At 38.7% G+C, this 27094-nt stretch overlaps 3 protein-coding genes, 1 long non-coding RNA gene and 1 pseudogene across 6 annotated transcripts; 2 read left to right on the forward strand and 3 right to left on the reverse strand.

Moving 5' to 3' along the window:
- Positions 1-987: 987 nt before the first annotated feature.
- On the forward strand, positions 988-8996 carry LOC126622287 (pumilio homolog 2-like). Its single transcript, XM_050290977.1, has 9 exons — positions 988-2045; positions 2854-4343; positions 4435-4576; positions 4724-4831; positions 5305-5517; positions 5636-5746; positions 7031-7225; positions 8138-8312; positions 8577-8996. Exons 1-9 carry the CDS (start codon positions 1440-1442, stop codon positions 8618-8620), a joined length of 3084 nt encoding a protein of 1027 aa, XP_050146934.1. The 5' UTR covers positions 988-1439; the 3' UTR covers positions 8621-8996.
- A 416-nt stretch (positions 8997-9412) lies between these two features.
- Positions 9413-10286, reverse strand: LOC126614606 (thaumatin-like protein; annotated as a pseudogene).
- A 1516-nt stretch (positions 10287-11802) lies between these two features.
- On the reverse strand, positions 11803-15029 carry LOC126622393 (uncharacterized). 2 transcript variants are annotated; one of them, XR_007623433.1, is made up of 6 exons: positions 14396-15029; positions 14146-14279; positions 13967-14036; positions 13305-13379; positions 12123-12255; positions 11803-11994 (listed from the first exon to the last, which is right to left on the reverse strand). It is a non-coding gene; the product is annotated as an uncharacterized LOC126622393 (long non-coding RNA). The 2 variants fall into 2 exon arrangements; XR_007623422.1 differs by lacking the exon at positions 13305-13379.
- Positions 15030-15173: 144 nt separating this feature from the next.
- On the forward strand, positions 15174-18723 carry LOC126622294 (uncharacterized). 2 transcript variants are annotated; one of them, XM_050290996.1, is made up of 5 exons: positions 15174-15309; positions 15491-17313; positions 17703-17904; positions 18007-18203; positions 18301-18723. In XM_050290996.1, the coding sequence occupies exons 2-5, from the start codon at positions 15513-15515 to the stop codon at positions 18378-18380; spliced, it is 2280 nt and encodes a 759-aa protein (XP_050146953.1). In that variant the 5' UTR covers positions 15174-15309; positions 15491-15512; the 3' UTR covers positions 18381-18723. The 2 variants fall into 2 exon arrangements, with proteins under 2 accessions (XP_050146953.1, XP_050146945.1); XM_050290988.1 differs by having other exon boundaries at positions 15276-17313.
- Positions 18724-24519: 5796 nt separating this feature from the next.
- Positions 24520-26690, reverse strand: LOC126622352 (L-type lectin-domain containing receptor kinase S.4-like). The gene has a single exon (XM_050291057.1). It carries the CDS (start codon positions 26629-26631, stop codon positions 24679-24681), a length of 1953 nt encoding a protein of 650 aa, XP_050147014.1. The 5' UTR covers positions 26632-26690; the 3' UTR covers positions 24520-24678.
- Between the last annotated feature and the right edge of the window lie 404 nt (positions 26691-27094).

Below are 27094 nucleotides of genomic sequence, written 5' to 3' on the forward strand. Positions count from 1 at the left end.
CTTGAATTGCAGAACTGTTTTGGGTCCTTCTCTAACCCTCCTAACAATTGTACCTTGCAATTTACTAATTATTTTTAATTTGCTATTTATAGGGACGAATTCGTGACATCACTTTTTTACACAATTTTTGAGGTACATTTTTGTGGGCATACTTTGTAATGTGTTTCAACTATCCAAATTGTCTATCATTTAAGTATTTCCTCAAAGATCATGTGCACCAAATTACCTAAAATTGGAACCATATGACCGTTGGATTACTAGTTTAGGGTTTCTTTGTAGAACTATACTCGTCCATTTCTTCACTACAAATGAATATCTTAATGGTTTGGATTTGTTTAATTTTTTGTAAAGATGATTTATGAATGATGTTCTATAAAAAAAAGATAGTTTAAAATACATTACAGAATGTGTCCCACAAAGACGTGTGTAAAAATTATGTAAAAAAAATGGTGTCGCGAATCCACCTTCATTATCTATCTATATGAGTGCGAACATATAATTGTACTAATTGAGAAAAAAAAATTAGCAAATGAAATTTTCTATGCAAATTGTGTGACTTAATCGAACTTTTCCCTCCACTTAATATAAAATCTATCGTTGTACTAAAAAAAAAAATTCAAATTTAGATCATCACCCCAAAAAAGAATGAAATTATATGCCAGATGCAAAAACTGAGAATCAAATTTACATTATTTTTTGAGCGAAAGTTATCTACACCAAGAAATAAATGTTGACTAAACTTCATAATGAATTAGTAATAATGTGGTTCAAATTTCATTTCCAACAACTGAGAATTAATTTACTCATATAAATACGTTGAAGCATAACGCGATCTCTTCACAAGATTTGACATTTCCTTTCCAAAAAAAACCAGAAAACTAACAAAATAAATAAATAAATAACGTGCCTATTAAGACCTTGAATTAAAGGAATTAATTAATCCCAAACAAAAGAGGCAGGAGGAGCTGCAGTTAGTCGATGAAACAGAACCCTAAAGACCTCTTCGTAGGAACCAAATCCTGGCCGTCATTCCTCGTATCCAACGGCTCAGATTCCTACACTGCTCTTGCTTATCATTGCCCCCTTTCTCACTTCACTGTCTCCCCCTCCCCCTCTCCCTCTCTCCTCTCACATTTGTTAAAAAAAAAAAAAGTTTGTATCCATATTTTTGATCATCTAAGCTTCCGATCCTCGTCTCACTCAGTACAAAAATCCACTCTTTAACTTTACGGAAAGAACAATCTTTTCACTTTCAGTGCAATTTTAAGAATGGGTTCGTAGTTTTTGATCGAGAAAATCGCTTTATCTAAAGTTTTGTAGCAATCCATCTGTTTTTAGCAGTTTTAAGCTAAACCCTATCTGAAAGTCTCAATCTTTGTTCAGTTTTCAGTGGTTTTTGTTTGATTTGGTTGATGATTTTTGGTTGTTGATTGTATGAAATGGTCACCGATGCTTATTCAAAGATGATGTCTGAAATGTCAATGCGATCGATGTCAAAGAGTGGCGATTACAGCGAAGATTTGAGTACGTTGATTCGTGAACAGAGGCGGCAGCATGAAGCAAGTGAGCGGGAGAAGGAGCTGAACATATACAGGAGTGGGTCAGCGCCGCCCACCGTGGAAGGCTCGTTGAATGCTGTCGGAGGCTTGTTTGAGGCGTCTGCACTCTCGGGTTTCACGAAAAACGGCACTAAAGGGTTTGCGACCGAAGAGGAGCTTCTCGCTGATCCAGCTTATGTGAATTACTACTATTCCAATGTTAATCTCAATCCACGGCTTCCGCCGCCTCTGCTTTCGAAGGAGGACTGGCGTTTTTCCCAGCGGTTGCAAGGCGGAGGCGGAGGTTCGGCAGTTGGAGATAGGAGGATAGGGGGTAGGAGTGGCGGTGAAGGGTCACTTTTTTCTGTGCAGCCGGGGATTGGAGGGAAGGAGGAGAATGGTGTGCAGGCGAGGAAGGGTGCGGCAGAGTGGGGCGGTGATGGGTTGATTGGGTTGCCGGGGTTGGGACTTGGGAGTAGGCAGAAGAGTATTGCAGAGATTATTCAGGTGAAGTGTTAGTAAAGTTTGTTTTTTGAATTGGTTTATATGATAGCTTGTTATCTTGAATATACAATGTTTGTTTGCGTTTGGAACTATTTTATGTTTTCATGTGATAAGCTTAAGCTTACTGGAGTATTATGTGATTTGATTTCTTCTCAATTTTGTGTTTTACAAAGGTTTAATCTTTATGTTTCTTCGTTGATTTCTCGCTTATATTTTGTGTTTATCATTATATGATTTACTCGATATCTAGCTCAGCTCCTCTAAGTAGGGTGCGCCTTTCGATTATCCTAATGAAGTGGAACAAGTCAATGTTTAGTGCCCTTGACAGTGGTTTCTCTGAATTGTTAGCTGATGAGACTAATTCCATGATATGGAGGTGTTTGCTGGGATGAGAAATTGAACTAGTTCTCCTGACACTGGTTCAGTTATTTATTTATTTTTTATTATAATTTTTTTTAATTTTTTTTAATTTTTTATAATTATCAACTTATCTGCTGTAGACACTAGACACTGATATTGAAAAGTGGAATTTGTTTTTCAGTAATTCTTTTATCTTGCTTATTAACTATAATTTTAACTCTTTGCATAAATGTTGCACCAGTAAAATGTAAAGTTAATTCGAATGGAAACTGTTTCTGCTTAAGGTATTTGGATGGATTTTCTTGGTTCATTGGCAGATTTGCTCATGTGGTCTTTTTGTTGTATGCTTGTTTTTCCTGGTTAAATTTCATTGCCTGCGACAACTTTCGCTAATAAAATTTGAATTTGTTTATCAGATATGCTGTCTAAAACTCTTGATATTTCAATGCAGGATGATATACATAATACAAATGTCTCAAGGCACCCTTCTCGTCCTGCTAGCCGGAATGCGTTTGATGATGGTGTTGAAGCTTCAGATACCCAGTTTGCTCATTTACAGGGAATGTCAGCTGTTCAGAACGGCGGTTCATCTAGTTCTCATACATATGCTTCTGCTCTGGGTGCTTCATTGTCGAGAAGCAACACACCAGACCCTCAGCTTGTAGCTAGGGCTCCTAGTCCTCGAATTCCACCAGTTGGAAGGGTTTCCTCCATGGATAAAAAAATTGGCAATGGTCAAAACTCATTCAATGGTGCCTCACTTAATGTGAATGAGTCTGCAGATCTGGCAGCTGCTTTATCTGGTATGAACCTGTCAACAAATGGTAGGATTGATGAGGACAATCGTGCACGCTCACAAATGCAACATGAAATTGATAATCACCATAATCTTTATGACATGCAAGGTGATTGGAACCATATTAAACAAAATTCGTACTTGAATAAGTCTGATTCTGGGAATTTTCATCTGCATTCTGCTTCCCAATCTTCTAACAAATCTTATCAGAATATGGGAAGAGGCAGTGGATTTGGTAGGGATCTGAACAGCCCTTCTTATATGTCTGACGATCTAGTTGATATTAATAATCCTGCTGTATCTTCTGGTAACTCATACTTAAGAGGACCTGTGCCAGCTCTTAATGGCCGAGGAAGCTCACACTCCCACTATCAGAATGTAGAAAATACCTCATTTCCGAACTATGGCTATTCTGGTAGTCCTTCATCTCCATCAATGATGGGTAGTCCACTTGGTAATGGTAGTTTACCACCCTTATTTGAAAATGCTGCTGCTGCGTCTGCAATGGGTGGGTTGGACTCTGGAGCTTTTGGAGGGATGTCTCTAGGACCAAATCTGTTGGCTGCAGCTGCTGAATTGCAGAATATTAGGGTTGGAAATCATGGTGGTGGGAGTGCTCTTCAGGTTCCCATGATGGACCCATTGTATGTTCAGTACTTGAGATCAAATGAATATGCAGCTGCACAGCTTGCAGCCCTTAATGATCCCACAAAAGATAGGGAAGGCATGGGTAATACGTACATGGATTTACTTGGTTTGCAAAAAGCTTATTTGGGGCAGTTGCTTTCGCCCCAAAAATCACAATTTGGTGCTCCCTACATTGGCAAGTCTGGTAGCTTGAATCACGGTTATTATGGAAATCCAGCATATGGGCATGGGATGTCTTATTCTGGAACACCATTGGGTGGTCCCCTTCTTCCAAACTCTCCTGTTGGACCTGGTAGTCCTGCCAGGCATGGTGAGCGGAACTTGCGTTTTTCTTCTGGGTTGAGGAACATGGGTGGAGGTCTGATGGGAGCTTGGCACTCCGAAAATGGTGGAAATTTGGATGAAAGTTTTGCCTCCTCTTTACTAGATGAGTTCAAAAGCAACAAGACTAAATGTTTTGAACTTTCAGAGATTTCAGGGCATGTTGTTGAGTTCAGGTAAATATTTGTCGCTGTTTCTTTAAATCTTTGTGCCCTTATGTGTTCCAGATATCCACAACTTAATTCACTCATATAATACCTTGAACAGTGCCGACCAGTATGGAAGTCGGTTTATTCAACAAAAACTTGAAACTGCCACAATTGAAGAGAAGAACATGGTTTTTGATGAAATTATGCCCCAAGCACTATCTCTTATGACCGATGTGTTTGGTAATTATGTGATTCAGAAGGTACCTTTTCCCCTTTAGATTGATTTGCCTTTATGTGCAATTTTATGTGTCCTCGTGCCTAGCATGTTCATGATATGCAGTAGTTAAGTGGCAGAAATTAAGTGTTGCAGTTTTTCTTCTATGTCTGACTTTTGCACTTTGGTTCAGTTTTTTGAGCATGGAACTCCAGCACAAATAAGAGAACTTGCAGACCAGCTCACTGGGCATGTGCTGACCCTTAGCCTTCAAATGTACGGCTGTCGAGTGATCCAGAAGGTATGTACAGTTAGCTGACTGAACACAGTAATTAACTTTCCATAATGATATTCCTTGCATGTTTTACCTTTGGCTTTCATACGAACTCAGAAGGATTACCTTCTACATATTGTATGTGTTGCAGGAGACAGGATACGTATCTAATAGAATATGTTTCGGGGTATCCTTGGGAAATTATTTGTATATAAAACGAACAACTTTTCAGTCTCTTAAGAAAAACACCATTTAATTTTAGGTTTTCTCAAGTTTGAATTTCATGAGCCACAACGGTTTAGCTCATTGTTCTTGTACTACCTGGGAATTGGAGTACGACCTAGTAGATATAAATCATCGAAGATTTTAGAGAGAAACACATGTTTCTTACTTTCATAATCATGTGGATTTTTTTTTTCTTTTTTAGTTTTCAGGGAAAATATCAATGGTTAATGATCTTTATCATATCACCATCAAACTCGGCTTTCATGTGCTTTCAGGCTATAGAAGTTGTTGAGCTGGACCAGCAGACTAAAATGGTAGCTGAACTGGATGGTCATGTTATGCGTTGTGTTCGTGATCAAAATGGCAACCATGTTGTCCAGAAGTGTATTGAATGTGTACCTGAAGATGCCATCCAGTTTGTTGTTTCAACTTTTTATGACCAAGTCGTGACACTGTCTACTCATCCATATGGTTGTCGTGTCATACAGGTTAAGAACCTCTCCATTTTCTGACTCGCATTCATTTTGCATCTGCCTATTAATCATATATGTTGAAGATAAGTGGTTATGAATGCAACTAAATGGTATAGTAACTTTGATTTAACAGAGAGTTTTGGAGCACTGCCGTGACCCCAAAACGCAGCAAATAATGATGGATGAGATTTTGCAGTCTGTTTGCATTTTGGCACAAGACCAATATGGAAATTATGTTGTCCAGGTTTGTTTCATTTCTAAGAAACTTTTGTCACTCTACCTTCTCATTATTAAAGGAAATAATTCCACAGTGGTTTAATGGAATCTGTTGTTTAAGTATCAAATGGACCTCTTAACTTAATCAACTAATTTTCTTTGTTGGATGTTATTTTGGTTCTTATTTTATACAGTATAGATGTTCAATTTTGATTTTTCTCTGCACATCCTAGTCTCATCTTAACCTCAATTTTGTTGGCTCTTCATGCATTTGTGACTTCACTTAAACCGGTTAATCAACTTCTGGTATCATGCTTATAATGGGACTATTAGCTGTCCATTATGTTGATCATATGGGTGTGATTCATGCCTTTTCATCAGTCACACTTCAATTTACCCTGAATTTGGAGTGTAACGGGGTTCTTGATGTTAGTGTCAAATATAGCTCTCTGTTTTAAATTGCTTATGCATTTAGTTGGTTGTTCAAAAATTGGTGGGGTTACAATGGTTGCTACTAATGTTACATTGTCAGTTATTTAGTCTCACAACAATATGTATCTTCAGTTTTCCCTGTTGTATATACATGATCTCATTTAGATGGAGGGATTGGATAGAATTGAGGAATAAGATGATTTCAGCTCCGCTCCACCCCTCTGCCACCAATTTAATGTTTTCATACTTATTTTCTTTGAGCTCTGTTTATACACCTTACTTGGCTTATTGAATGAGTTTATGCACCCATACCTGATTGTTTCCTGATGTAATTTATTAACTGAATACGGTTTTGTTTGCACTTACAATAAGTCGAAAGATAAATATTATATTTTGTGATGATCTGTGGAAGTATAGTATGGTAGACACTGTTGTTGATTGAACGTATTCACGTCATAGAACTGTTACTCGGAGAGTTACCTCCCTGCCTCTGGTTTTGCACCAGAGCCATTGTGTCAGGTTGATGACATACAATTTTTTAAGAAGAATTGAGTACCTCTTTTATACCTTTGGTCCTTTGTGCTTTGTAAACTTTACTTTCTTTACATTTCAGAATAGGCTTGCAAAAGCTAACTCAGAAACCGTAAAAACAAATAAATGTCCCATAAGCTGATAGCCTGATGTTTACTGCAAAGATGTGCATGTAATAACTAGATTCATGAACTTTCTTTTCATGGAACCCGCAAAGGAGTTGTGGATACTTTAAATTGTGGTTTAATTTGGAAACAACAATACTTAGCCTTTGCTGTATGTAGTAAACTATATATTTTATTCTTTGTTTACATTAAACTCAGTCAACTGATTGTATTTACTTTTACAGCATGTGCTGGAACATGGAAAGCCACATGAACGGTCATGTATAATTAAGGAACTAACTGGGCAAATCGTTCAAATGAGCCAGCAGAAGTTTGCGTCAAATGTCATAGAGAAGTGTTTAAGTTTTGGAACTCTTGCTGAACGCCAGGCCCTTGTAACTGAGATGCTTGGTACCACTGACGAAAATGAGCCCCTTCAGGTTTGCTACTTACTATGAAGTTTTTGGTGTGCACTGTTGGTGAATGTATTATTTTGTTATAGCATAATTTTCTTTCTTTAATTCTTTTCTTGTCTCAATGTGCCATCTTCAACTATATTTTACTCTGGTCAAGTTTGCATAGATGGGTTCCTGAACTAAGTGCGAACTTTTTCAAATTGCTGAAAAGAGTTGACGTCTCTAACTTTTGGGGGTTTTATGAAAATACTCTTTACAGTTTGAAGTAACTTTTCTATAACATCCGAAGCTCTTATGATTACTTTTATTATGATTATGCTGTTACCTGAAACGATGGTTTCTTAGGTTGAACTCGTGAATTCATTTGAATACTAGTGAACTCATTGGGTTTACTTTCACTTATTATCTTTGACATGTAAAAGCTAACTTTTACCTTAACATTCTCAATGACAGTTTGCCTCACCTTTGCAAATTAATTGCTTTTTGATGCATCTAGCTGTTTTGACAAAATTGCGCTACAGCTAGGGCGTCACCTGTAGGTGGCGCGCTGTGTGGCCCGAGCACAGTGATAAGTGAGCAAGGGTCGCTGTATCTCTAGCTGACCCCACTTGGTGGAAAAATGCTTTGTTGTTGTTTTTGCTGTTTTGATAAAGTATTTGAATCGTGTCCTTAGTATATAATATTCAACAATGTGCTAGTACGACTATTCAAAGCTTGAATTTATTAATGCATATATCATTTTCATTTTTGATTAACATTGACTAGACGAACACAAACTTTTTAAATTGTGAAAGTTTTTTGTTTTGTTAGTATCAAATTTTCCAAATACTATGGCTCTAGGAAAATGATTTGCCAGGCATTGGTTTTTAAGACGGGTATATGCATAGACTAGGGTCTTTTAATATTCCTTCTTATTCTTGTTCTGTTTGAATTTAGGCGATGATGAAGGATCAGTTCGCAAACTATGTTGTACAGAAAGTGTTGGAAACTTGTGACGATCAGCAACTTGAACTAATCCTTAACCGAATTAAGGTTCACCTGAATGCCCTGAAGAAGTATACTTATGGGAAGCATATAGTTGCCCGTGTAGAGAAACTTGTTGCTGCTGGGGGTACTTTTTCGCTCTTTCTCCTTTGTCATTTCATATCAATCTTACATCTCATAGTGATGCTTGAACACATGATACACAAATGTAGTTCTGATTCATCGTTTGGGTTTTCTTGCAATGCAAGAAGTTGGTTGTCATTTCCAAAATGAATAATATGATTTTCTAGCCTAATATGTATTGTTATTCCGGCTTCAAGCTTTGGACTTGCTACTGGTGTAACAAACCTGGTTGCCTCAAATCGCTAACAAGGTGCTGAATCTTTTGCAGAGAGGAGGATTAGCATTCTGGCTCCCCAGGCTTCTGCTGCTTAGATGGGGTACGGGGACGAAGTTGTACAGCTAACTGAGGATAATATGAGCCCCTCTGTTTCTTTCATGTCAAGTAAAGGCTCTGTCTATGTATTGAGATGGATAAGGCGCGATTAAAATAAAGATCGTTGGTTGTACTTAAAACTGTACATTTTTAGTTTGAGGATATACCTTAGAGTAGTCACGGCGCAGACGGTGAACACACCTGAGGCCCCTGCAGAGGAGATAAATTTAGTGTACAAGTTTTAAGGGTGTAAAAAGCGAGGCAGTAGTAGAATTTGTGGTCGTGACTGTACAAATGTTTTACCAGGTGGAGTCCTCCATAAATTTTTTTAATGTACGGATTATTTTCTAATTAAGGAACCTTTTTTCCGGACAATTTGCGAGTTGAGATTCTATCCAGATTCGTTATGTCATGCTGTTACGAAATTTCAAATTCTACCTTTCGCTGTTTCTCTCGATATTTCGAGCACATGATGAAGCTCAAATTGGTGACTGGTAGTCGTCGTGCTTGTTGAACGGCACCATGAATGTTTTTGAGCTTCACATCTGTCCTCCCGAAGACTTTTAACTGAGGCTTTATATGTTCAGGGAACTGATTTCCGCATTCCGGTCTTCTCCTTATGCGTTCTTCTTCGCTTCGGTTGATTGATTCTTCTTTGATGTATTCAATCGACGGTTGGAATACAGAGGAGTGTATGGCGAGAAAAAGAATTGCAGAAATATTTCATGTGTTTATTTATCGAGAATGGCATATCAAGAAAGAAAGAGCATCTGTTCCATAGCCGCAATAGATTCTAGTTACCCAAATGATATGACTGAAACCATAATACCAAAGAAGCAAAGTTATACATAGCACTGACAATTAGTGCCAAATTGCCAACAATACAAGAAAAACCCACCAAACGTACCCAGAATTTTGCCCTAGAGTTTGGTCTGCTCAAATCAACCATATTTAGGAGGGCAAAACGTTATGACATACCTAGGAGCCGTACAAATCTTAAGCCCTGTACAATCATCAAAGGCATAACTATAAGCTCCAGGACAATACCGGTAGGCTTGCAACTCTCTGGATCTGCAAACTCCCCTCTGCAGCAATACCGCTCTGATTTCCGGCGAAACAAGCGCTCTTGCACCCTACCTTGTTTCTTGACCACCAAGGCAAGCGGCAGCAAACGTTCAAGTCAGCCTCACAGGCAGCAACTCCACACCTACTACCACCTATTGGCCTCATTGAAGCTGGCACGTTGAATCCGTCAATCAAACTCACATCGCAGTAATGCAAGGCCGAGTTCGAGGTTCCAAGCGTCATTTCAAAGGGTGTGGCTGGAGGGACTCCGCCGAGTCCCCAGCATTGTAAGAGGCCGGCGCAATCACCAGTTTGGCATGTGCCTTTGCCAGTTTTTTCATCAAAGCAGCAGCCTTGCCTCCCCTATAGCCTGCCCGACCAGTTTTCGGGGACGTTAAGGACTTGTTGCTCGCCGCTGGAGGGCTGGAAGCCGCGTCTTGAGGAGTTTGCCAGTTTTTTCATCAAAGCAGCAGCCTTGCCTCCCCTATAGCCTGCCCGACCAGTTTTCGGGGACGTTAAGGACTTGTTGCTCGCCGCTGGAGGGCTGGAAGCCGCGTCTTGAGGAGTTTGGTGGCCTGCTTGCCGAGGATTCCGGGTCATATACTCTCCTTGCAGTTGTTCACTACGATGAGTTGAGTCCCATCTGCAAACAACAATGCTATTTGTCAACCAAAGTTTTATAGAAACCAACAAATAAGGAATGTTCAGCGTTCGATTCTCTCGATGTAACAAAAAAATTTCGATAAAAAGGAGAGAGTATTTGACTGCCTGTGAAGGAGAGGGAAATGAGAAAGGAGAGGAGGAAGAAGATTTGACGTGAGATTGGCATTTGTTCATGAGTAATGGAGATGTGAGTTGGTAACTGGGAGGCTCTTCTATTTACATAGTTTGGAAAAGTGAAAAGGGGTTTTCCTTCGTTCTCGCCATCATGGAAAGGAGTGGTAGCCTTAAGAACAACTGCACATGTAATGGCGGTTTGCAAATTGCATAGGTTAGACCAGTTGGTCAGGACATTGCGTCCGCAATTTTTCACTTAAATTAAAAGAGTTTAGTTTTATTCATGTGGATTGGATCTATGGGCCTCTCATGAAGCTTGTCTATAGAAAAAGATGATTGCTTAAGTGAAAAAGGTGAAGAGAATTTGACAGCTCAAGAAAGCACACTTGAAACCAGTATAGATTACTCTAGGGTTTGGTTGAGATGATTTTTGGGAAAATGTATATGAATATGTCCCAGGAAGGTTTTTGAGAAAAAAATTAAATGAAACGAGTGCATTCATTTTCGATAGTGACTTTTTACAGTCAAAAGTTTTGCTTTCTGCTTTATTTGTTTTTAAGGAAAACTAATTAAAAGAGCTTGAAAACTTTGAGTTTTAATGATAAAGATAAAATAAAGGGTAAAGTGAATAGTACCATGATTGACTTTTTAGTGTAAAAATATGGTTTTTCGTTAAAGTGAACAGTACCGGGTGCTTTTCGTTAAAGTTCCCTTGTTTTTATTCATTAATTCTTTGATCTATTTAATTCTAAAATTGCAACAAAAATAAAAGATTACATAATAAAAAACGTGAGTGAAAAATCATTTTCTTTTTTGTCACATGTGGCAAGTACATGGTATGAAACAGATAAGACCTTGTAACTAGACGAGCTTCGGCATTTTACTTTCTTAAAATGTGAAAATCATGAATTGAAAAGCGAAATAAGAGAATTGATAAGAGATCAACAAATTAATTTGAAGAATGAGATTATTAATAATAATGTGGAATCCACTATTTTTTTTTATTTCATACGTGTTCCTAAATACTTAGGAAGTTATTAATTGAAATAATTTCAATACCCGTGTTTTAATAAATGCAAAGCAGTTCATATCAAAATAATTCCGAAACTCTTAACGTAAACTAGCATTTCTGCACGCGCTCATGCGCTTGCGAAAGACATTTTTTTAATCACGGTGCACTACGCGCAACTTACACATTTTAGATGTATTTATATGCGAGGATTGGTTCAATGTATAGAAACATAAAATAAAGGCGATTATCATCTCTAATAATACAGGCGAATTTAAAGTATTTTATCTAGAATATGTAAAAAAAAAAAAGTAATAAAATTGAGAAAGACAATACTCTTTTAATAATTAGTACACAAATAATCATACATCATATGAATTTTACACACGAATTCATTAATAATTAAGCAGGGCATTGAATAGAAATTTCATAATGGAGTACACCTTCACTAATCTGTCATCCTTTTCGATCAAGGAATTTTTCAGAACTTCCACTTTGTAGTCCCAATCCTTATTGACAAATCTGCAAAGAACAAAGAAAACGAAAGGAGTGCAAAATCAATATTGAATTTGGGGATTTTCCCTAGCTCTCTAGATGCCCTCTATCTTTTAACAACACACAATAGTCATGAAACATGAAGACATCAATACCCGCTTGAACCGGCGAGGCAGCTCGAATTTCAGAGCGAATGACACCTTCAGAAACTTTAATAACCTGTTATCCTTTTCAACAAAGAAATTTTTCAGAGCTTCCACTTTGTAGTCCTAATACTTATTTACAAATCTGCAAAGAACAAAGAAAATGGGTAAAAATGCATGCTTTGATCTCCTGATTCAATTGAAAATGCATGCTTTGATCTGTATATAGTTGTTGACCCTAAAAACTACTAAGTCTATGTGGTACGCAGGCCGAGTAACTAATGAGCTAACTACGTCATTCGGTTATGTGTGGGGCGTGCCAACTCGATGGTCGAGCTCGGCCGGTGAGTAAAATGAGTTGATGTTGCGTTGAGCGTGTTGCTAACTTCTTGATCTTGCGACTGCGGCTGAGGAAGGAATACGTCTAGGCCTTTGGGTTCTAGAGCCTGAAGACAAGGTTGCTAGTTCTGCGAAGTTCAATATCAAATTCAACTTTCAATGTGCCGAATGTAGTAACTTGTAACACCTCACTTCGTCGAGAAGGTTAATGAGATGACCTCTGCCAATAAGAATTCAAAAATCCTTCTCGATTGAGACTTGGATAGATAACCAGTCGGCCTCGACGCAGTGCTGTTTATCCAAACTGAAGGTGCTTCGTGGTCGGCTGATTCTACGGCAACAATGCTGTTTATCCAAACTGAAGATGTTCGCCGGTTGCTTTCACAATGCTATTTATCCAAACTGAAGATGTGTCGGCGAAAAAGAAAATAAAAATCTTAAGATTGTTAAGAGGTTTCACGTAGAGCGAGAATTTATGCAGGGCAATTTGTGTGTTGAGTTTGAGGGGCTTTTCCCGCTGCCACTGCGTTTGTATTTATAGGGTTGATGTACTTGCTTGACACGACTAGATAATTTTGTAGTCCAACTGCAACTCTATTTCTCGAAATTGAAATTAATCAACGTTAGAGACTAAGGCATATCTTTCAGATAGATGTTCGTGATTTTCCAAACCTCATAAAAGCCTATCAAAATAAAAGTCTTCTTATCATCATAGCCTAGCCTAGCTAGACTCGTCATCATTATCCAAGACCATTATTTTCATTATCCTTACATCCCATGCATACATAAAAAACAAAATATCATGGTTGGTAGTTTTGCATTATCTGCAAAACCATCCTGTTACCATCACATCACCTTATTTTGATTACTCCAATGTGGCATCCTCATCTTGCACTAATATATATGCCAATCTGTATCCATTTGCCAGCACTGCAATAACGTATTAGGACTCTTAATAAAATACTCTGATGCTCTAATCCTCCGCACGTCTGAATCCCAAATTAAATTGAATTGTACCACTCGCTTTCAAGTTGGAGATATAATTCACATCTCATCTTGTACAAGAAAATATCAAGATATTTCACCATTAAAGATAATATCATGATTAAAGTCACAATATATCATTCAATAATTATTATCTTAACCATTCCGTCATCCAACGTTTGAGATTTATGTTCATCAACGACCTTGATCGCACAAACCGATAGTGTAAAATCAGGTCCAAACAATAGTAAATGCACATTTACCTCCTAGGCTCCTACCACTAATAATGGTGCAATTAAGTAATTTGATTTAAGGTTGCCAAAGTGTATTCAACCAATTTGACTGTACCTTAAACCCATACATCATATATCAAAATTGTCAATAGAAGGTTGTTACCTTGAGGAAGAAAAGCTAATTAGATTTTATAAGACAAATATGAGTGCACTGCAATATCAACCACATTGATTTTTGTTTGTTTAATGAAATGAAAAAAAAGCATTAGGATTAAAGTCCAAACTCAGTACGAAACTCACCAATTGACCTTCTGAATATGAAATGTAGGCTAACTGTACAAATTTCCAATTATGCCCTTGTGCTTGTTGACTTCAGAAGGGGATGATAATCCACACACAATGTGAAACGGTTGAAATTAATGAAAAATATTGATGACCAAAATATTTAAAAAAAAAATTAAATTACCAAATTTTCTTACCCTATGTGAATCGCATGCACTCAGCATAAAGCAAACAATCACAGAGCGCAAGAAATTTTTCATTTTCTTCTACTTTTTAGTCCCAATCCTTATTCCGCCGCATATTTCTCCCTATTTCAGACGAACTCCAAGATCTACATCACACAAACCAAATAAAAACTCTTTCTTTACTAAAACCCTTTACCAAAAACCGATCAAAGTTTGTAAATTTAAACAAAAGATCAAGTTTTGGAGCAAAAAGCACACCTACCTGTATGGCCATGAAAGCTGCAGTCAAGGTGATCGAGCCTCAACCTGCGCGCAAGAGACAAAAGTTTTGCAGAAAAGTTTCTCAGCACTATGATATATAGACTAATAAAAAAAGTACTTTCTATTAAACTCCAAACAAAATTTAGAAAACCCCATTTTTATTTCTCCCCTTCCGGTTAAGCAATCAATATATACTGTTTGGATTTCCCCTTCTGCGAAACTGTTTCCTTAGACGTTCGGGTTTTTTCCTCCTCCGTTTACACGTCTGCACCGCGTGTCATATCACATTTGTTCGATCATGTGAGGAAGAAGTTTGATCAGAAAATGGGGTTGTGGAAGATAGACGTGGGTGGGGTTGGTTTCCCTGTAATTTTTTAAGTTTGTAATTCTCTTATTTATTAGGTTGTATTCTGATTACTTGCTGACAAAAATACCTTTGTGGATTATGAATCCATTTTTCACAGTAATTTTAATTTTTTTTTTTTGAGGGGCTTTATAGTCCAATTTTTTTTTGGTGAAGTCTTGAGACACTAAACTCTCATTCTGCCTTTCTAATATTAAGGATTAAAGATAAACATGCCTTAATTCTGTTAGTTTAACTACCACGAATCGCCGGTTCACTCATTTTCCGGGCAGCGGCCGACTCGAGTTTCAAGTAGAATCACGGCTCGTCAGCCAGACAACCGGAAGGTTCGGTTTCTCGTTATGTAAAACCGCTTCAACTAACCCTGAGCGGGCCACTCGGTTAAAAAAAAACCAAAAACTAAATAATGGACAAAATAACCGGTTGAGCCCAACCCTAACCGGTCCATCCGGTCGCGTCGCCCTCGGTTTTATAATCTCCTTCTAACCACCCTAACTCGGTTCTGTTTCCCTTCCTCTCTGTTTATCAGAAAGCATTCAAACCAGAAACATGTAAGCTCTCTCTGTCTCTCTCACTCTTAATTTTAATTCAATTAATTAAATTTAGTGTATTATTTGAACCATTTGGATGCTGGGTTTGCTGGGTTTCTGTTAATTACTTGGTTTAATTCGAATTAAAGAAGAGAGTTCATGTCTTTGTTGTAATGGGGTTTGGCCTTTTTGCATAAACTAGTTAATTCTCTGAGGTTTTGTCCATGGCTTCTGGTCTGGTAATGGAGCCCGTGCCGATAACGTCACAAAAGCACGACCCGGCATGGAAACACTGTCAAATGTTTAAGATTGGGGAGAGGGTTCAGCTGAAGTGCATATATTGTAACAAATTGTTTAAGGGTGGTGGGATTCATAGGATTAAGGAACACCTTGCCGGTCAGAAGGGTAATGCGTCGACTTGTCTGAGAGTTCCGCCGGATGTTCGGGCTCAAATGCAGCAGAGTCTAGATGGGGTAGTGCTGAAGAAGAGGAATAGGCAGAAGCTTGATGAGGAGATTACTAACATTAATCCCTCACCTCATGGTGAGGCAGAGCCGATTGCTGATCAGAGTGATGTGAGTAATGGGGGTCAGTTGATTGGAGTTCCCGAGGCGCTTGAGCACAATTCGGGGTTGTTGGGGAACCAAGAAGGAATGACAAGTGGGAGGAGTTTGGGGAGAAGGAAAAGGGGGAGAGGCAAAAGTTCTTTTGCAGGACATAGTGCTCTTGTTGTTAGTAATAGTGCTGCTTTAGGTTCTCCAAAGGTGAACAATTTTGTTCACGAGGCAATTGGAAGGTTTTTGTATGATATTGGGGCGCCTCCAGATGGAGTGAACTCTGCGTATTTCCAACCGATGATTGATGCAATTGCTTCAGGTGGTTCAAGGGTTGTGCCTCCTACGTACCATGATATTCGTAGTTGGATATTGAAGAATTCAGTTGAAGAAGTGAGGAACAGTATTGATAAACATAGGGAAACGTGGGGAAGAACGGGTTGTTCAGTCTTGGTCGATCAGTGGAACACAGAGTCAGGTAACGTTTTGCTAAGTTTTTTGGTGTACTGTCCTGAAGGAACAGTTTTTTGGGAATCTGTTGATGCATCAGACATTATAAATTCCCCGGATGCGCTTTACGAACTGCTTAGGAGAGTGGTAGAGGAAGTTGGAGTAAAAGATGTGCTGCAAGTGATTACTAGTAGTGAAGAGCAATATATGGTTGCGGGGAGAAGGTTGACTGATACTTTCCCTGCGCTATATTGGACTCCATGTGCAGCTCGGTGCTTAGATTTAATACTCGAAGATTTTGGTAATATTGAGTGGATAAATACGGTCATTGAACAAGCAAGATCCATTACAAAGTTTGTGTACAATCATAGTGCAGTGTTGAATATGGTCAGAAGGTCTACTTTTGGCAATGATATAGTAGAACCAGGCGCCACTCGCTTCGCTACAAACTTTACAACATTAAAACGACTGGTTGATCTAAAACACTGCGTACAGGTCATGGTTACTTCGCAGGAGTGGATGGACTCCCTATATTCAAAGGAACCGGGGGGACTGGAGATGTTGGACCTTGTTAATAATCAGTCATTTTGGTCCTCATGCATCTTGATTGTTCATCTGACAGATCCTCTCTTGCGAGTTTTGAGAATGGTTGGTAGTGAGAAGAGGCCTGCAATGGGATACGTGTATGCTGGAATGTATTGGGCAAAAGAAACAATTAAGAAAGAACTCATTAAGAGGGAGGAGTACATGGTATACTGGAATATCATAGATCAACGATGGGAACAGCTGTGGCATTCTCCTCTTTATTCTGCAGGCTTCTACCTTAACCCCAAAATATTTTACAGTATCAAAGGAGATATACATAGTGATATTGTCTCGGGTACTTTTGATTGCATCGAGAGATTGGTTCCTGATACAAATGTCCAAGATAAAATCATCAAAGAGCTAAATTTGTACAAGAGTGCTGCTGGAGATTTTCGAAGGAAGATGGCAATTAGGGCTAGAGACACTCTGCTTCCTGGTGAGGGACTAATCTTTTTGATTGTTTTGTTATTTCTAACTTCGGTGTCATGACTTAGCTAGCAATGCCATAAGTACTAGCACATCCGAATAAGCCATTCGATATGCATTCGTGCATGCTAAGTCAGATAAATATTGTTGTTCCAATTCAATTGGTATTTAGTAATTTATAAGCATTTTTATGTATTAGATCAAATCAAGCCTTTGATTTTGTTTAATCCCTGTAAAGATGGAAGCCCTTTGATCTTTTGGGTGTATTTGATGTAACTATGACGCCGAAATTACCTTTCTAGGAACAGAAACTGAACTTTTTATCGTTGTATTCTGTTTTTTGTATTTGAACCTCTTTCTCACACTTAGCTAATTTTATCCACAATGTACTTCTCTTAGCTGAATGGTGGTCAACATATGGAGGAGGTTGCCCAAATTTGACACGCTTGGCAATCCGAATTCTCAGTCAAACTTGCAGTTCGATTGGCTGCAGGCGAAATGAGAATCCTTTTGGGAAAGCACACAACACAAGGAACTGCCTTGAGCGTCAACGTATCAGTGACCTCGTCTTTGTTCGTTATAACTTGCGACTGAAACAAATGTAAGCATAAAGCAATACTGTATGGAATTAGGAATGGCTGTTTAAATATAATGGGGAGAAATTCCTTTCCCTTTGCTAATAATAATTTTTGTTTTTGCGCAGGGTTGGTAAGAACATCGGACAAGATGTTATGGATCCCATATCATTTGAAAACATTAGCATGACCGAAGACTGGGTTACCGGGAAGGACATGTGCTTAGATGACAATGGGAGTTCCGACTGGATGGAACTCGATTCAAACTCTGTAAGCACAATGCTTCTAGGGCCGTCAAATGATGATGCCGATGACTTGGGCTCTGGTAATTTTATACTCGGATGTGGATACATGCTAAAAACCAAATTGAGCTTTGTTCTTAATCACATTGTACACTGATTAACCTTGGTCGATATATGCAGGGTTTGACGATTATGAGATCTTCAGTAGAGCAAAAGACGGTGAAGAGGAAAATGTTGAAGACAGCGTAGAAAATCGTTAGAGCCTTATCCACGAGTCAGTTATCGACATCAAGGACCTGTGGTTACGAATCATCGCCTTGTTCTTTGCAACCGAGCAGAGGAAGATGTAGGGAAGTAGATGTCCACAAAGGTAGTTTTCAATTTGGAGAGCAGTGCATTGCATTGTAGGTGATAATTAGAAGCAGATAGTTTGTAGCAATTAAAATGTTGTTAGAAAGATATAATTTTCCTTTTTAGTCCTCATCCAGTGACTTGTTATCACAGATGAAATGTAAAAGTATTAGGAAATAGAGTGATGAAATTGTTCACTCTAATCTTGGGTAAATAAAAAGATTAGAGTAAAATATAGACTTGGTTTCTGAACTTGGAAATTAGTTTAGAATTCGTCCTCGAGTTTAAAATTCGTTAATTAGAGTTCTTGAATGTAACAACGACTTGGATTCTCTCTCTCCTCTCGTCCCTTTGGAATCCCTTGCGGCAAGGGACGGATCGCGGCTTTAACAGAAAGAGTTCGATGGCTTATTTCAACTTTGAAGCTCATGTGCATGTCACATGTCGATGGGGATTTTTAGTTCGATGACAAATTCTAATACTTAAGCTGGTTTTATACGTGCGGGTACCCCTTTCACATGAGAAGAGAGGCAGCGAGAGGCAGCGAGAGGCGTATACACCTGGGGACACATATGGCATAATAAATACTGCAACAGTTTAAGTTTTTATGTTCATTAATCTAATTGTTTTGCTAATAGGATAAATAAATCCTAATCAGAATGGCTGTCCAACATCATGATATTGTCAAAATTATTTAGATATGTTCAGCGTTTGATACACCAGTGCATTATAGAATTAAAAAAAAAAAACGACGTCTTTTTGAACTTGAAAACATTGAATATTGCAGCTGCCTTATGGTATTTAGAGAAAATGATAATAAATCTTGTTTGAATTATAGATAAAATTTTAGCGATGGTCCATTAACTTTAATCAAATTGGAGCAATAGTCCTTCAACTAAAAATCCATGACCATTAGTTCTTAACTCATCAAAATGTGCAGCTATGATCATTTTCGTCAACTCTGTTAAAATTTCTGTCAATATGAGTCACTTGCCAAGCACGCGAGACTGAATCAAGGGGCAAAATGAGAAACTAAATAAAAATACTGTACAAAATGGTCCCTCAACTTAACCCAATTGGAGAAATGATTCTTCCAACATTACTCGTTCTGATGGAAGTTCCGACGGAGTTGACGAAAAAGAACATAACTGAACGCTTTGAGAAGTTAAAGGAACCAAGGTATAAAATATCGATGATATCGGAAATATCGGTAGTCCAAAAACACGAAAATTTCGATGGAAATATCGGGATATTATCGATATTGATAAAAATTGAATAAAAACCACGGAAATTGTAAGAAAAACTTGGAAATTTTTATTGAAACTTTGCAGGATGCTTATTTAGTCAATTATCTATTAGTTTATCACAAAAAATTGGAAGGAAATGCATTGCATGATAGATATATCTGATTTAAGTTGATTATATAGCGAGCTGGCAAACATTGTGAGTGTAGAAAGTATGTAGTAATTAATGAAAGAAATTTAAACACACCATAATCATTTATATATAATGAATTAGTACAATATTTTACACTTTATACATTGCATGTTAAGATACATGAGTGACTTAGCAAAGTCTAAAATATTGATGATATCTATCAGTAGTCCATAAAAATATCATTTGTCCAAAAACACGGAAATTTCGATGGAAATATCGGGATATTATGGATATTTTAGACCATGAAAGGAACTAATAGTCATGAATTTTTAGTTAATGGATCGTTGTTTCAATTATGTTAAGTTAAAGTTGAAGGACTATAAATTAAAATTTCATTGCAAAGATTTTAATTATAAAAAAAAAGAACTTTACCGCCATTCATTATTCACATTACAATCTTACTTTACGCTACAATAACCCACTCAGTCAATTTCGGTGGCCTACGATGAGAAAGAAACCAGTTTACTTTTCGCTCAGAGCAATTCCACCCATGGAGCCCTTCCCCCTAGCAATCTACTATTCAATCCACCCTATTAAACAGTAACGGTCTTAAATGAATAGTAACTACCATTAATGAACAGTAATTACCATTTACATCTCCACCCTTGGAACCCTCCCCCTGGCAATAAGCAATTAAAATAATAGTTTTTTGTTTGTTTAAATAATAAAAAACCCTCTCTCTCTCTCTCTCTCTGACACAAAAAAAATAAAAAATTGCAAAGCCCTCGGGCCATAGGCCCGTCGACTCCCCACCCCCCCTTAGCTCGGGCTCCCACCCTCACTCGGGCCCTTCCCCGCTGGAGCTGCTCCCACCGGCCCTCAGGCCCTTTCTCCTCCCCTGTCGCCCGAGCAACCAGCATCCGCTGGAGTTGCTCTCATAACGCGACCCGCCTCCCCCTATTGCCTTGTCCCAATTGTGACATCGGTGCAACAACAATGAACGAGCCCCTCTCTTTCTCTGTAACTTCAAACCCTTCTCCGTCTTAAAACTCACTCAGAACCTCCGCCAACTACGCCGATTACTTCCTCCTTATCACATTTGCTGCGCCTGTTTGAGTATCACATTTGTTGAACTCTCGACACCTGACAACAAGGCGGGTCTTCAGGTTACCTGCAAGAAACTATAATCCAAAAAATGATGGTCCAAGGATCCCTTTCCTTATTAATTACAAGAAGCAGCAGATGATTTGTAGCAATTTAAATGTTGTTAGAAAGATTGAAATGTTCCCGTCCGGTCACCTGGTTTTAACAGATGATGAAATGTAAAAGTATTCAGAAATAAAAAGATGAATTTGTATACTTTTATCTTGGGTAAATATTTAATTAGTATTAGACTGGTTTTATATGTTCTATTTTTTCATGAAATTAAGTGTGCAAGCTCTACTCATATTCTTTTATGTTATTGTTTGGACCTAAAATTACATCATCGGTTCGTGCAATCAAGGCCGTTAAGTAGGCATAGCTCCCAACATTTGGATCGAAGAGTGAAAAATATTTTTTTTTATTATTGAAAGATAATATTATGATTTTTATCATCATAATTATCTTTTAATAATGATTTTTTTTCTTATACAACGGGATAAATAGGATTCTCATTATCTCCGGTGAAAGCAACAAGCAAAGTGCGAATTCACTTAGGTTTGCTGGCAGTGGACGTGTAGATTGATAGGAGATCATCAAGTGGGATTTGACATCCCCTAAAGAAAAATAAGGTCCTGGATAACGAAGACATTGGAAACCTAGGTAGGCTAGGCTTTTTGTTTTGCATGGTGATGGATGTTGTCAGATGGGTTTGAAATGATAAGGGTACTTTGAAATTTCAAAGTCCTCTTGTGAAAGTCTCTGGGCGCAGGGAGACTAGCGGGATTTTTGTTGAAATATGTCAAAGATAATATCAGTTATTTTGATATTGTTTGTTGGGATATATTCGGAAAAGGCTTCTATTTGGATTGGCGATCAAGGAGACTCGGCTATAAATACAAAGCTTTCTCACAAATCAAAGCCCCCTCCAATTCAACACACAAATTGCCCTGCGTAAACCCTCGCTCTACACGAAACCTCTTAACAACCTTGAGATTTTTATTTTCTTTTTCCGCCAACACATCTTCAGTTTGGATAAACAGTACTGTGAAGGTAATTGGCAAACAACTTCAGTTTGGATAAACAGCACTGTTGCCGTATAATCAGTCGACCGCGAAGCATCTTTAGTTTGGATAAACAGCACTGTGACGAGGTCGACTGGTTATTTAACCAAGTCTCAGTTGAGAAGGATTTTCGAATCCTTATTGGCAAAGATCATCTCATTAGCCTTCTCGGAGAAGTGAGGTGTTACCAGGTTACTATATTCGGAACCCTGAAAGTCGAATTTGATATTGGACTTCACAAAACTAGCAACCTTGTCTTTAGGCTCTAGAACCCGAAGGCCGAGAAGTGTTCCCTCCTCGGCCGCAGTCGCAAGATCAAGAAGTCAGCAGCGCATCCGATGCAACATCAACGTATTTTATTCCTCGGCCGTCGAGTTGGCACGCCCCGTACACAATCAAATGACGTATTTAGCTCATTAGTTACTCGGCCTGCGCGCCACGTAAGCTTGGTAGTTTTTAGGGTCAACAGTTCTATTTTATTTATTTATATACTTTAATATATCACTGAAATTGAGGGAAGTGACAATCTAACACAATGTCGAACGAGAATTGAATAGATAACCAAGTCATCGACGTCGCATAAAATATAATCAACAAGGTGTGTCACAAAAATCAAGTTTAAATAAACACAGAAATACTAGCATAACTATAATCATACAAAAGAAAAACAAACAGGCAAAATACAAAAGGAAAAGAGAGTGGATTGTCACTCTTTATCTGAAGAACTTGGGTGTAGCCGGAAATTTTCCACTTTGCATGTATCTCTAACTTGATGTAAGAGATAGAGACAGGGCCAATAAATCCCCCATTACGCGCTGGAATCCTCGCTAGCTTGGGTACCTGCAACTACCACACTACCACCCAGGGGTGGATTTTTTTGCCAAATTGTCATGCCAACCGTGCCATACCGATTTTGTGCCAAATTTTTTGTACCAATCGGTAATGGTACGGTATTGTATCCTACCGAAATTTCATGGTACGGTATTGGTAATGGATACCATTATTACGGTATTACCGTACCATACCGAAAATACAATATAATTTATAATTGATAAATTATATAATAGATAACTATATAACACATATTTATAATATTCCAATAATTTGAAAATAAAACCCTACTTATATTAACATTGTTGTTGGTGACTTTGATCTCTTAAAATTGTGGAAATCAAACACAAAAGAGTTCCTAATTCTTTCACAAATAGCCAAAATATCTTTGTAACCCCCACTTCTACTGTTGCTAGTGAAAATGCATTTAGCCTAGGGAGGAGGGTTGTTGACCTTTTTAGGGTATCCTTGACTTCTAAAATAATGAAGGCAATAGTGCGTACTAGTGGTTGGCTTAGGGCAGATGAAGTAAACTTCTACAAGGAACCAACGGAAGATATGCTTCAATTTTACAAAGAAATGGAAGAAGAGAAAACAAGAAAGATATGCTTTAATTTTTTTAGTAAATTTGTTATTAAATGGTTTTCAACTTTAATTCTTCTTGCTACTAATTAATATGTTTTCTTTGTTTGTAATGTATGCTTGACACAAACTCAATCTTCTACAAGTTCAATGCCTCCTCCAAAAGCTTCGACATCTCAAGCTTGAATAACTGATCAATGAATTCTCCTTTTTGAAGTTTACTTCCAATTTTCATTTGGTTTGAAACTTTGATTTCTATTTGGATTGTTAACTTCTATTTGTTTTGGTTCTTAACTTCTATTTGGATTGTAAGCTTAATTTTCATGACGAATCTTGATGCATCATTTGAATTATTATGTGTGTGAATTGTAACTAATGAATAATAGATGAATTTAATCTATAATGTATGAGATAAAGGTGCAAAAAAAAAAAAGTTTTGCCCTTGAATTGGGTTAAAAAAACAAAAACAGATTTTGGTACGGTAACCATACCGAACCCACACCACCTTTACGACTACCAGATACCGAGGGAGGTAAGATAGAACCGCCTTCAAAATCAACATCCGCATCATCATAAGACCAAACACTTGCCTTTCTCAAAACATGATGATGTGGGGTAAGCAAGGTTCTAAAAGACGCTAGACGTTAGGTGCTAGTCGAACGGTGGGTAGGGGCCTAGCGTCTAGACGGTTAGACTTTAGAATAGTGGGATAAGAATGCACTTATGATGCATGGATACTTCACTTTGATCACGTATCCTGCATACAATATTGTCAGTTACTCATCTGGTACGTATTATGGTTAAGTTTGACATGATGGATAAACATATTCAACATTTGAGATACACAAATCATGCTTTTATGATACTTTTACACTTTCAAATAAGAAATTAAAAGAACATAAATTAATAAGAGACGAAACTTTATTTTGAAATCTAATGAATATGAAGAACTAACCTCTAATTGAAACTTTGAATAAAACTCTCACACTTCTTCTATATATATCAAGGGAATTAGCTTTATCAAATGAATTCAAATTCTTGTGTTCTCAAAATATGTTCCAAATTATATATTTTTATTTTTGTATATCATTATATTGTTTTTATTGCCGTATCTATCGCATAACACATCCTACATTTTAGAGATTTTTTGTATAACCATGTTATGTCGTATCATATTGCTGTATCTGTATCTTCATAGGAATGCACATAATCCTCAAAACTCACCACCCGTTCCACCGCCATCGCTGCCACCCTTCTTCCCATCATAAGCCCCGGGAGACGCCACTGCGTCAGGCAGCGCCGCCTCACCCTCCAAGTACCTCACCACCTGCCTCATTGTGGGCCTTGCCCTGGGGGAATTATTTGAACACATCAGCCCTAGCTTCAGCACCACAACGGCCTCCAGATCATCAAACTCACCCCCCAATCTGTGGTCCACAACTTCAAGAATTAAGCCGGCCATCCACTTCTCCCAAACCCAATCAACCAATATCAGCTCCTCCGGCAGGGCTTTTGGTTCAATGGGTCTCCTCCCACACACCAGCTCCAGCAGGAGAGCACCAAAAGCAAACACATCCGAGCTCGGAGTCGGTTTTCCGGTCCGAGTCAACTCCGGAGCAAGGTAACCCAGTGTCCCAGCAACCCTAGTTGTTGTAGGGTTTGCTCCATGCTCATACAATTTAGCAAGACCGAAATCTCCAAGCCGTCCGTTCATCTCAGAATCCAAAAGAACGTTTCCTGCTTTTATGTCCCTATGAATCACAGTCTGCTCCCAACCTTCGTGCAAATACAATAAGCCAGAAGCTACATTTTGAGCTATCTTGAACCTCTGTTCCCAGCTCAAAATTGCTTTTGGCTTCTCAAATAAATATTTATCCAAGCTCCCATTAGGCATAAAATCATACACAAGCAGCAAATCTCCGCGCCGGCGACACCACCCCAACAACTGTGCTAAATTCCTGTGCCTGAGACGGCCAATGGTGGCGATTTCCGACACGAATTCCTGCAGACCCTGCCTCGACTTGTTCGAAATTCGCTTAACCGCCACTTGGGTTTCTGAATTCGGCAATGTCCCTTTGTAAACCTTACCAAATCCACCAAACCCGATCACCTCTTTATCCCTGAACCCTCTGGTGGCCTGCTTCAGGTCGTTGTACTTGAATCTATGAGGCCCAATGTCGAGCTCCCACGGCTCGATCACCTCGGCGTTCTTGATCCTGTGAACAATGTAGAAGCCCAATCCGGCGGCCAAGATAAAGAAAACAAGAACAGAAAGAGAAACGCCAACGATCAGCGCTGATGAATGCTTCTTTTTACGGCCGGGAAGTTTAGGCAGAGCTTCTAAATCCAGAGATTTGGCTTCTCCGTTCATCTTAAAGCTCCAACCGGAGACGTAGTGGGAGCTGGCGAGCAACCCGGTCGAAGCAGAGAACCCAACGTACATAAAATCTTTCAAAATTGGAGAAAGATCGACATCGAATGTTAAAATCGGGGATCTGGGTTTGATCGAATAGGGTGAAAGCATGACAGTGACTTGATTTTTCACCGAATCGTAATCGACCCAGGCCTGGATCGGCAGTCCACTATTGAGATTGAGGTTCTCTTTCGTCGAATTTCCACCGCTGAAAAACCCGGCTGGGGTCGATTTGTTGGAAGCCAGGGTGTTGATATCGATTCCGACATGGTTGTCGTTGATGTCCCCGAATTCGAAGTCCTTGACTGTGTCGAATTCGACGGCAAAGATGTGGTTGGAGAAGTTGCCGACGACGGTGGAGTTGAGGATGCCGAGGTACTGGCTGGGGAGGGATCCCGGGAGCGATTTCGACGGCGAGATTATGAAGGCAAGGCCGTGGCCGCCGAGCTTTGGGTACTGCGGGACGATGGTGAATACGAAGGAGGTGGAGAAGGAAAAGGCTTTACCGTCGGTAGAGCTTTTGAATCGGACTGGGGCGGAGTAGAAGGCGTGGCCGAGGACTCTGAGAGTGTCGTTTGTGAGCTTTAGCATGCCGTTGGGCTCGATTGATGCGACGCCGTTTAAGCTCATGTTGCTGCTGTTGGAGACGCCATTGAAGCCGTTTAAGTAGAGCTCTTGGTCGAGCTGGGTTTTTGCTGGGTTTGGGAGGAAGAGGAGGAAAACCCAGCAAAGTATGAGTCTTTGGAATCCCATAGGAAGTAGAGCCGTAGAGGTCGACTCTTTGCTGGGTCTCTATTAAGCACATGGCAATGGAGTTCAGTACCAAATATAACTAAAATTTCACTTTTAATTTTTAAAATATCATATATTTTTAAAATAAACTTCAAAATCTCTCAAAAAAAAAAACAAAATAAACTTCAAAAGACTTAAGTGCCTTCAACTTATGTGGGCTCCTGGAATGTTCTCTCCGTACCCAGTAAATTAGTAATTGTAAAATTTACATATGCAGATGGGAATTTTTCTATCCTTTCCTTTTTATTTTTTTGTATGCTTTTTTTACTTTTAGAGTTTTGGATCTTGATTATTTCCACATTTCCCAATCCAATAAGTAGAAAGAACAGTTTTTCGTTTTGTTCGTGACGCATTTTTAAAGGCAAATGTGGGCTGGTCAGTTGGGTTCGCGCAATAAAGAGTCACCTCATCAATCATTGTAGAA

The sequence above is a fragment of the Malus sylvestris genome, chromosome 1 (assembly GCF_916048215.2).
Source record: "Malus sylvestris chromosome 1, drMalSylv7.2, whole genome shotgun sequence".
Lineage (NCBI taxonomy): Eukaryota > Viridiplantae > Streptophyta > Magnoliopsida > Rosales > Rosaceae > Malus > Malus sylvestris.

Bases quoted from the DNA above. Each gene is read 5' to 3' on its own strand.
- LOC126622294 (XM_050290996.1), top strand. From the start codon at position 15,513: ATGGCTTCTGGTCTGGTAATGGAGCCCGTGCCGATAACGTCACAAAAG. The intron at 17,314-17,702 runs GTGAGGGACTAA...TACTTCTCTTAG, and splicing joins TAGAGACACTCTGCTTCCTG to CTGAATGGTGGTCAACATAT. The intron at 18,204-18,300 runs GTAATTTTATAC...CGATATATGCAG, and splicing joins TGCCGATGACTTGGGCTCTG to GGTTTGACGATTATGAGATC.
- LOC126622287 (XM_050290977.1), top strand. From the start codon at position 1,440: ATGGTCACCGATGCTTATTCAAAGATGATGTCTGAAATGTCAATGCGA. The intron at 2,046-2,853 runs GTGAAGTGTTAG...ATTTCAATGCAG, and splicing joins GTATTGCAGAGATTATTCAG to GATGATATACATAATACAAA. The intron at 7,226-8,137 runs GTTTGCTACTTA...GTTTGAATTTAG, and splicing joins ACGAAAATGAGCCCCTTCAG to GCGATGATGAAGGATCAGTT.
- LOC126622352 (XM_050291057.1), bottom strand. From the start codon at position 26,631: ATGGGATTCCAAAGACTCATACTTTGCTGGGTTTTCCTCCTCTTCCTC.